The sequence below is a fragment of the Coregonus clupeaformis genome, chromosome 11 (assembly GCF_020615455.1).
Source record: "Coregonus clupeaformis isolate EN_2021a chromosome 11, ASM2061545v1, whole genome shotgun sequence".
Lineage (NCBI taxonomy): Eukaryota > Metazoa > Chordata > Actinopteri > Salmoniformes > Salmonidae > Coregonus > Coregonus clupeaformis.
The window spans coordinates 10269229-10279682 of record NC_059202.1 but is presented as its reverse complement, the minus strand read 5'-3'; the positions used below and the strand labels follow the sequence as shown (position 1 = coordinate 10279682).

General features: G+C 45.6%; 1 protein-coding gene across 1 annotated transcript in view; it reads left to right on the top strand.

The window, feature by feature from the left end:
* Positions 1–6733: 6733 nt before the first annotated feature.
* LOC121576401 (CD44 antigen-like) overlaps positions 6734–10454 on the top strand; it is a 51228-nt gene continuing 47507 nt past the window's right edge. The window contains exon 1 of the mRNA XM_041889506.2: positions 6734–7080. Coding sequence (XP_041745440.2) covers positions 7014–7080 — 67 coding nt within the window. The 5' untranslated portion in view covers positions 6734–7013. The remainder of the gene's footprint in view (positions 7081–10454) is intronic.

Below are 10454 nucleotides of genomic sequence, written 5' to 3'. Positions count from 1 at the left end.
AAGAACGGTGAGCAAAAATCCCAGAACCACACGGGGGGACCTAGTGAATGACCTGCAGAGAGCTGGGACCAAAGTAACAAAGCCTACCATCAGTAACACACTACGCCGCCAGGGACTCAAATCCTGCAGTGCCAGACGTGTCCCCCTGCTTAAGCCAGTACATGTCCAGGCCCGTCTGAAGTTTGCTAGAGTGCATTTGGATGATCCAGAAGAGGATTGGGAGAATGTCATATGGTCAGATGAAACCAAAATAGAACTTTTTGGTAAAAACTCAACTCGTCGTGTTTGGAGGACAAAGAATGCTGAGTTGCATCCAAAGAACACCATACCTACTGTGAAGCATGGGGGTGGAAACATCATGCTTTGGGACTGTTTTTCTGCAAAGGGACCAGGACGACTGATCCGTGTAAAGGAAAGAATGAATGGGGCCATGTATCGTGAGATTTTGAGTGAAAACCTCCTTCCATCAGCAAGGGCATTGAAGATGAAACGTGGCTGGGTCTTTCTCCTTCGTTGCCCGGGCAACGAAGGAGTGGCTTCATAAGAAGCATTTCAAGGTCCTGGAGTGGCCTAGCCAGTCTGCAGATCTCAACCCCATAGAAAATCTTTGGAGGGAGTTGAAAGTCCATGTTGCCCAGCGACAGCCCCAAAACATCACTGCTCTAGAGGAGATCTGCATGGAGGAATGGGCCAAACAGAAAACGTTTGACCTGTGTCATTGCCAACAAAGGGTATATAACAAAGTATTGAGAAACTTTTGTTATTGACCAAATACTTATTTTCCACCATAATTTGCAAATAAATTCATTAAAAATCCTACAATGTGATTTTCTGGATTTTTTTTCCTCATTTTGTCTGTCATAGTTGACGTGTACCTATGATGAAAATTACAGGCCTCTCTCATCTTTTTAAGTGGGAGAACTTGCACAATTGGTGGCTGACTAAATACTTTCTTCCCCCACTGTATAAGGTCCCACAGTTGACATTGTATATCAGAGCAAAAACCAAGCCATGAGGTCAAAGGAATTGTCCATAGAGCTCCAAGACAGGATTGTGTCAAGGCACAGTTGTGGGGAAGTGTACCAAAAAATGTCTGCAGCATTGAAGGTCCCCAAGAACAGAGTGCCCTCCATCATTCTTAAATGGAAGAATTTTGGAACCACCAAGACTCGTCCTAGAGCTGGCCGCCCTGCCAAACTGAGCAATCGGGGGTGAAGGGCCTTAGTCGGGGAGGTGACCAAGAACCCGATGGACACTCTGACAGAGCTCCAGAGTTCCTCTGTGGAGATGGCAGAACCTTCCAGAAGGACAACCATCTCTGCAGCACTCCACCAATCAGGCCTTTATGTTAGAGTGGCCAGACGGAAGCCACTCCTCAATAAAAGGAACATGACAGCCATCTTGGAGTTTGCCAAAAGGCACCTAAAGGACTCTCAGACCATGAGAAACAAGATTCTCTAGTCTGATGAAACCAAGATTTAACTCTTTGTTCTGAATGCTAAGCTTCACATCTGGAGGAAACCTGGCACCATCCCTACGGTGAAGCATGGTAGTGGCAGCATCATGCTGTGGGGATGCTTTTCAGCGGCAGGGACTGGGAGACTAGTCAGGATCGAGGGAAAGATGAACGTCGCAAAGTACGGAGAGATCCTTGATGAAAACCTGCTCCAGAACACTCAGGACCTCAGATTGGGGTGAAGGTTAATCTTCCAAAAGGACAACGACCCTAAGCACACAGCCAAGACAACACAGGAGTGGCTTCGGGACAAGCCTCTGAATGTCCTTGAGTGGCCCAGCCAGAGCCTGGACTTGAACCCGATCTAACATCTCTGGAGAGACCTGAAAAAAGCTGTGCAGCGACACTCCCCATCCAACCTGACAGAACTTGAAAGGATCTGCAGAGAAGAATGGGTGAATCTCTCCAAATAGTGGTCTTATTGGTAGGGTGCTTGTTGGTTCCAGACTTTGTGCATCGGTAACGCTTTCCGTGGCTAGAGTCTGACCATTTTTAGGGCCTTCCTCTACCACTGCCTAGTATAGAGATCCTTGATGGCAGGGAGCTCGGCCCCAGTGATGTACTGGGCCATAAACACTACCCTCTGTAGCGCCTTGCAGTCGGGTGCCAAGCAGTTGCCGTACCAAGCGGTGGTGCAGCCGGTCAATATGCTCTCAGTGATGCAGCTGTAGAACGTTTTGAGGATCTGAGGGCCCATGCCAAATCTGTTCAGCCTCCTGAGGGGGAAAGAGCATTGTCGTGCCTTCTCCATGACTGTGTTGGTGTGTGTGGACCATGTTAATTCCTTAGTGAGGTGGACACTGAGGAACTTGAAGCTCTCGACCCGCTCCACTACAGCCTTGTAAATTTGGATGGGGGCGTGTTCGGCCCTCCGTTTCCTGTAGTCCACGAACAGTTCCTTTCCTTTGTCTTGCTGACGTTGAGGGCCTGTATATGTGCTTTCTTGAGCAGGGGGACCTTGCGGGCACTGCAGGATTTCAGTCCTTCACGGCGTAGTGTGTTACCAATTGTTTTCTTGGTGACTATGGTCCCAGCTGCCTTGAGATCATTGACAAGATCCTCCCATGTAGTTCTGGGCTGATTCCTCACCGTTCTCATGATCATTGCAACTCCACGAGGTGAGATCTTGCATGGAGCCACAGGCCGAGGGAGATTGACAGTTATTTTGTGTTTCTTCCATTTGCGAATAATCACACCAACTGTTGTCACCTTCTCACCAAGCTGCTTGGCGATGGTCTTGTAGCCCATTCCAGCCTTGTGTAGGTCTACAATCTTGTCCGTGACATCCTTGGAGAGCTCTTTGGTCTTGGCCATGGTGGAGAATTTGGATTCTGATTGATTGATTGCTTCTGTGGACAGGTGTCTTTTATACAAGTAACAAGCTGAGATTAGGAGCACTCCCTTTAAGAGTGTGCTCCTAATCTCAGCTCGTTACCTGTATAAAAGACACCTGGGAGCCAGAAATCTTTTTTTTGTTGTTATTCTGTCTCTCACTTTTTAAATAAACCTACCATTAAAATTATAGACTGATCATTTCTTTGTCAGTGGGCAAACGTACAAAATCAGCAGGGGATCAAATACTTTTTTCCCTCACTGTATATGCTTCACAGAGTTCAATTAAGAGACACATCTCAACATCAACTGTTCAGAGGAGACTGTGTGAATCAAGCCTTCATGGTCGATGACCTGGACTCCACAATCCCTCGGCCTTAACCAAATTGAAATGGTTTGGGATTAGTCGGACTGCAGAGTGAAGGAAAAACAGCCAACAAGTGCTCAGCATATGTGGGAACTCCTTCAAGACTGTTGGAAAAGCATTCCAGGTGAAAATAGTAAAAATAAAGAAAAACCCTTGAATGAGTTGATGTTTTAAAACTTTTGACTGGTAGTGTATATATGAGAGATATAAGAAAGATCAGGAATTTGTACTTTTTTAAAAACGTGTTTAACTCCTTATTTTTGCCACTTAACAGTCTCCATATATACTTCCATTAATTTTTTCAACTGGTACCGGGTGACCTTCAGACGAGTCTTGTGAGGCCCGCGTGCATCCTAAAGCGAAACAACTTACATGTACTAGTTCGTGAGAGTCTCGCCTTTCAACATATTAGTGTGTAGCCCAAACTTTTTGGATGCTGCAGACAGAAGTTGGCAGATCGGCTGTACCGACTTCAGACGAGTCCCAAGATGATTGTGTTGTAAAGCAAAATGGAGAACTCCAGTGTGTTTGTGAGAATCTCATCTTTTCATAGAGGGTTCATAATAGTTTGGATGCTGCAGACGATTTAATGAGAAGATCTCTAGCTTTAAATGACAGATTTTTATGGGGATTGTTTTATAATGCTAATTAGTTTTCCACAGGGGCGGGCATTGACTCTAGGGGGTTATGGTCAGATTTTCCAAAGGGAGGACTAGGAAGAGCCTTGTATGCGTTTCTGTGTGTGGAGTGAATGTGATCTAGTTATGTTGCCTCTAGATGCACAGGTGACGTGCTGGTAAAAATGAGGTAAAACGAATTTAAGTTTCCCTGCATTAAAATCGCCACGAGAAGCGCCGCCTCTTGATGTGCATTTTCTTGTTTGCTTATGGCCCTATACAACTCATTGAGTGTGGTCTTAGTTCCAGCATCGGTTTGTGGTGAGAAATAGACAGCTAAGAAGAATATAAATGAAAACTCTGTAAATAGTATGGTCTGCAGCTTATCATGAGGTATTCTAACTCAGGCAACACTTCCTTAACATTAGAGATTGCACACCAGCTGTTGTTAACAAAGAGACACACCCCTCCCCCTCTCAATTTTCCAGAAGTTGCAGTCTGATCTTGACGATGCATGGAAAAGCCCGGGGGTTGTATATTGTCCATGTCCTTGTTCAGCCACGACTCTAAGAAACATATTGAAGTTCTTCAGGTCATGTTGATAGGATAATCTCGAAGGGAGCTCATCCAGTTGGTCTCGAGTTATTGTACGTTTGCCAACAAAACAGAGGGCAATGGCAGTCTAAATGCTCACCGACATAGTCTAGTCATAACACGGCCTCTCTTTTGCCGCCGCTTCCTCTTTCGAGTCCCTGGGATCAGGTCCTGGTCCGGGGTAAGCATAACATCCATTGCTGCCGACTCGTTGAAGTTGACATCATCATCCAAATCGAGGTTGGTGATCGCGTTCTGATGTCCAGAAGCTGTTTTTGGTCATAGGAAATTATGCCGGAAACATTATATATAAAAAAACACACAAAATAGCAGAATTGGTCAGGAGCCAGTAAGACGGCAGCTATCCACTGCAGCACCAACTTTTCCTGTGTGTGTCTCAGTCACCAGATCTCAACCGAATTGAACACTAATGGGAGATTCTGGAGCGGTGCCTGAGTTAGCGATGTCCACCACCATCAACAAATCACCAAAGTATGGAATTTCTTGTGGAAGAATGGTGTCGAATCCCTCCAATAGAGTTCCAGACACTTGTAGAATCTATGCCAAGGCACATTGAAGCTGTTCTGGCGGCTCTTGGTGACCCAACGCCCTAATAAGACACTTTATGTTGGTGTTTCCTTTATTTTGGCAGTTACCTGTAGATTCCATCTAACAATAAGTCAAAGCTGTTTGGCCCTTCACATTTGACACTAGAGCTGTAATAAATCTACATGAACATCAATGTAGAATTTCCTGTCATGCTTATAGTGCCTTCAGAAAGTATTCATACACCTTGACTTATTCCACATTCTTTTTATTTTTTTATTTTTTTGAAATACAGAAATATCTCATTTACAAACAAATTCACACCCCTTTGCTACGACACTCCACATTGAGCTCATGTGAATCCAATTCCCTTTGCTCACCCTTGAGATGTCACTACAACTTCATTGGAGTCCACCTGTGGCCAAAAAATTGTCCATATCAGGTCCCACAGTTGACGGTGCAAGTCAGTGCAGAAACTATACCACGAGGAACTGTCCGTAGAACTCCGAAATAGAATAGGGTATAAAACTATTTCTAGAGTGTTCAATGTTTCCAAGAGCACAGTGGTCTCCATCATTGGGAAATGGAAAAAATATGGAACTACCCAGACTCTGTCTAGAACTGGCCGTTCAACCAAACTGAGCAACCGGGCAAGAAGGACCTTGGTCAGGGAGGTGACCAAGAACACAATTACCACTCTGAGAGAACTACAGAGTTCCTTGGCTGAGATGGGAGAACCTGCCAGAAGGACAACAGTCTCTACAGCACTTCACCAATCTGGGCTTTTTGGAGAGTGGCCAGACGGAACCCACTCCTGAGAAAAAGGCACATGACAGCACGCCTGGAGTTTGCAAAAAAGCATGTGAAAGACTGAGAGGCAAAAATATTCTGTGGTCTCGTGAGACAAAAATGTTACTCTTTGGCCTGAATGCATAGCGCTAAGTCTGGAGAAAACCAGGCACAGCTCATCACCCGTCTAACATCCTCCCTACCGTGAAGTGTGGTGTTCGCAGCATCATGCTATCGGGATGCTTTTCAGTGGCAGGGACTGGGAGACCGCTAAGGATAGAAGGAACAATGAATGGAACCAAATACAGGCTAGTCCTTGATGAGAACCTGCTTCAGAGTGCAAACGACCAACAGAACAATGACTCCACGTATACAGCCAAAGCTACGAAATAATGGCTTCAGAACAACAATGTGAAAGTCCTTGAGTGGCCCAGCCAAAGCCCGGACTTGAATCCCATTGAAAATCTGTGGAAAGACTTGAAGATTACTGTTCACCGTCGCTCCCCATCTAACTTAACAGAGCTTGCAAGGAAGAATGGGAGAAAATCCTCAAATCCAGATGTGCAAAGCTGATACAGACATACCCAAGATGACTCAAAGATGTAATCGCTGCCAAAGGTGTTTTTACAAAGTATTGACTAAGGGGTGTGAATATTTATTTAAATTAGATATTTCTGTATTTCATTTTCGATAAATTTGCTACTTTTTCTAAAAACATGTTTTCATTTAGTCATTATGGAATATTGTGTGTAGATGGGTGAGAAAAACATATATTTAATTGAGGCTGTAACACAAGAAAATGTGGAGTAAGTCAAGGGGTATGAATACTTTCTGAACGCACTGTATGTACAGTCAGTTCATGGTTCTGTTTCATATAGGCACAGCTTGAATTCTCATTGGCCACTGATCTATAATATGAATAAGGCTGAAATCCATCTAGTCGGAAGCAAGAGAGGTAGAAGCAGAAGGGTGTGTACACACACGCACCACCCTCTTCCCCCTTCTGCCTGTGTGTCACTAAGCTCTGAAACCCTCTCTCACACAGAATATAAAAAAGTTGGCCAAAGTCTGTCTCAGCTCCAATTGCTACCAGACACCCACAACAACCTCTCTCTCTCTTTATCGCTCTCTCACACACACCCACCACCCCTCATTCCTGGCACAGAGAAGACAGGACCACTGGAGAGACCATACACACCTCCTCCTCCTCCTCCAGTCACTCACCCAGCCATCGTCAGACGCTAAGCCCAGGATGTGGACTTTGCTCTTGGGGGTCACCTTTGGATTACTGGCCTTCTCCAGGTCGGAACCGGCTCAAGGTGAGGGCGCTGCACCTCTCTCTGCCCAGCGGACGCCTCTTTGTCTGTTTTTTTTCCCCTCTGGTTTCAGCCTGGAAACACTCTCCTTTGTTGGTGGATTTAATGGCGAGACAGTATTGTTGTTTTCCTTCTCAGCAGTTGATGAGTATGTATAGTGTGTGAGTGTGTGTGTATATATGTTTATAAGGAGAGGGTACGATAGGCTGAGGCAGTGCCAAATGGATGAGTAGATGCTGGTAAAGCAACGTGCGCTAGGCTACACTAGCTTACGTCTGGCAGTCTGAGACTCATGACAGCACAGACACAAAGGAGACAGTCGCTCGTGCTCTCTCTCACACACACACACACACTCAGACACACACTTACCGGAGAATGTGTTACGGAAGAGAACGAGGAGCAGCTGCTCTTTTCTCATGCTTTCAGGCAATTATCTTGGTATTGTATGGCCACTGTAGCCTTCATAAAGCATCTATCTGCTCTTCAATCAATGTGAGGATACGAAAGAGCTCTATTCATTGTCTGACCACAGCTTAGGGCAATGCCAACGTGCTTTAATGCTCATTTTCTAACTCAAAGGTTGAAATTAATCAACCTCTGCCTTGCTCTCTCTCTCTTTGTGTCTCAAAGGGGCATCTTTTTGAGGAGGGGAAGTTGGTGCTGAATCAAACAGGTCTGGGTTAGTCTCGCTCTCTTTGACTTGGCTGGGTGGGAGGAGGGGGAGGGGTGGATGGGGGGGGTCTCGCTGTGCCTCCTCTCTGGCTCTGTGCCAAAGCACAGCCAGCATGCAGCTGTAAATATGAACGGTTTAAAGGCAAACAAGAGAGGAAATATATGGTAGTTTGTGTGTGTGTGTGTTGTATGTGTGTGTGTTTAAAGGTTTAGAAACAGAGGGGTGTGTGCTCACATTTCCCCCATGTGTTCCTACTGTACATTTGTTTGCCCCATGGTTTAAGCTTAGGGCATGCAGTGTTGTAAGAAGCTGATAGCTGTGTATGTGTGTGTGTGTGTGTGTGTGTGTGTGTGTGTGTGTGTGTGTGTGTGTGTGTGTGTGTGTGTGTGTGTGTGTGTGTGTGTGTGTGTGTGTGTGTGTGTGTGTGTGTGTGTGCGTGCGTGCGTGTGTGCGTGTGCGTGTGCGTGTGCGTGTGCGTGTGCGTGTGCGTGTGCGCGTGCGCGTGTGCGTGTGTGCGCGCGCACGCGTTTACAGTAATTGGGTGTCTGGCGAGTGCAGTCCTGGGGTGGTTACAGCTCGTCCTACCATGGCCTTGTCTTTGAACCCTAAATGTGCTGCAGTCTTTCCCCCTAAAGCACATCATTAACAGCAGGACTCATGGACATGTGTTTCGTACAGACATCCATGTAAACCAAGATCCTATTAGTGGAGGTTTTTTACAATGGCTCTCGCATGACTGTGGATCCAGTCCACATGTGGTTCTGTAAATGTCCAAAGCAATAGGGAGGTACCTTGACATTTGACCTTCAGAAAATATTTTGGTTAATGAGGCCTCCTAATGTATACACTTTTTCAAAAGAATGTTCTGCTTTAGACACAAAACAACACCCATGCATAATGTCCATGTTAAACAAATATGAGCGAGGCATTAAGATGGCTGTTCACATCGCTGGGTTGTTTGCTCAGGGTGACTTGGCTATTGGCCAGCTTTACTCCACTCCTCAGAGCACGTTAGACGAGGCCTGATTGATCAGATCCTGGCTACAGGTATGCACAGGGCCAGAGCAGACTGTGTCCGTCCAGGCTGGACACACACACATACACTCACATCTGACCACCGAGGCCAGCCGGCCCCCAGTCTGTGTGCCTCTATTTGCTCCCCTAGTGTAACTACCCCTCCCGTACCTGTGGGTGTCACATTTCAAGGTGAGTGGCGGTGAGGGGCCCCTGTGGACCAGCACTAGGGCCTCACAAAGAGAGCTTGTGCCCATGCAAGCTGGGACTACCGTCACCTGCCATCTGATCTGCATGGACACGTGTTTGTCCCCTGTCCTACCCTCCTCTAGCTTTCTCTACCAACCAACCACCCGTAGGCGTCACAGCCTGGCCACAACTAAATTGAGCCATTTCTTCTCTTCCTTATTCATTTGGCCTCATCTCCCTCTTCAGTGCTTTTGGTGGCCCCTTCCCTCAGTCAGAAGCTGATCTTCATTTAAACTGATCTTAAACAGGGGAGCACCTTGTATTTCAGCCCTACTGTATCTCCCAGAACGCTGTTAAACCTATTAATTTCACTGTAAAGCCTCTCTGTGAGTCTCAGGCTCCTCAGTAGCAAGGCTGTACACCCTCCCCTGCCTTCTCTTCTCTGCTCATATACACTGAAGTCTTTGTAGCCCAGGGAAAGCTGCTCCAAAGTCCTCTCTCTGTAATGTATACAGATCCTTAATGCATGAGGCAAGCCCAGCCAAATATCCAACCAGACTACATTTTGTATCTGGGACCAATACAGTGGCTGTAGTTAAGTGTATTTTTCTATGAGATTTCTGTGAGCTTTAACTGCAAGTCGGTAATCATGTAATCACTCAAATGTTTTCTCAATTTGGATGTAAGAGGTGGGTTTTGGAAGTCTTTGGAACATTAAAGGGGTCAAATGAACGGGTAACTGAGATTTGAGAGGCAGACCCTCTTCATGTCAAGCCTTCAAAAAAGCAAGAGAAGAAGAAAGGCAGAATAAGGGAGAGTCAGAGAAAGGGGGGAAAAAGGGGAAGAGAAAAGTCCTTCAGGTGACTTTGCTTGGGTGAGTTTTGTGTGAGGGGATCTCATGTTTCACCTGTACCACAATTGGCTCTGTGAGGGCTAGCCACAACATACATGCTGACTGCACCGTCTTCTACTAAGGCGGGAGATAGAGGAGATGGAGCTTTTTTATTGTAAACATTTTTCTTTCTTTTAAATAGTGCCTGAGCATTAGTCTTTACCTCAGTGTTTAAACTGTACCATCAGGATTTTGAGTAATCTGATCCGTTTAAAAAGACAGGTGTGAGAATGTTTTAAATTGTACCTACTGTCCATGGAAATATTTTAGTATTTATCTGGTATTTCCTTAACAACTGTACATATACAGTACTGACATAGTTGATATTTGAGAGAGAGAGAGAGAGAGAGAGAGAGAGAGAGAGAGAGAGATGCATCAGATAAATTCAGACATAGGTGGGAAAGAGCTGTTTGGCTTTCAAGTCTGATAAGACAGCCAGGAGAGCACAAACTGCAAATTGACTAATGTGTGTGGTGGTGGTGGCCAGTGTACAGTGTTTACTAGTGTGTGTGGTGTAATTTGCTGTGTATAAAGTGTGGGAAAAAATTATTGGATCCCCTGCTGATTTTGTACGTTTGCCCACTGACAAAGAAATTATCAGTCTATAAT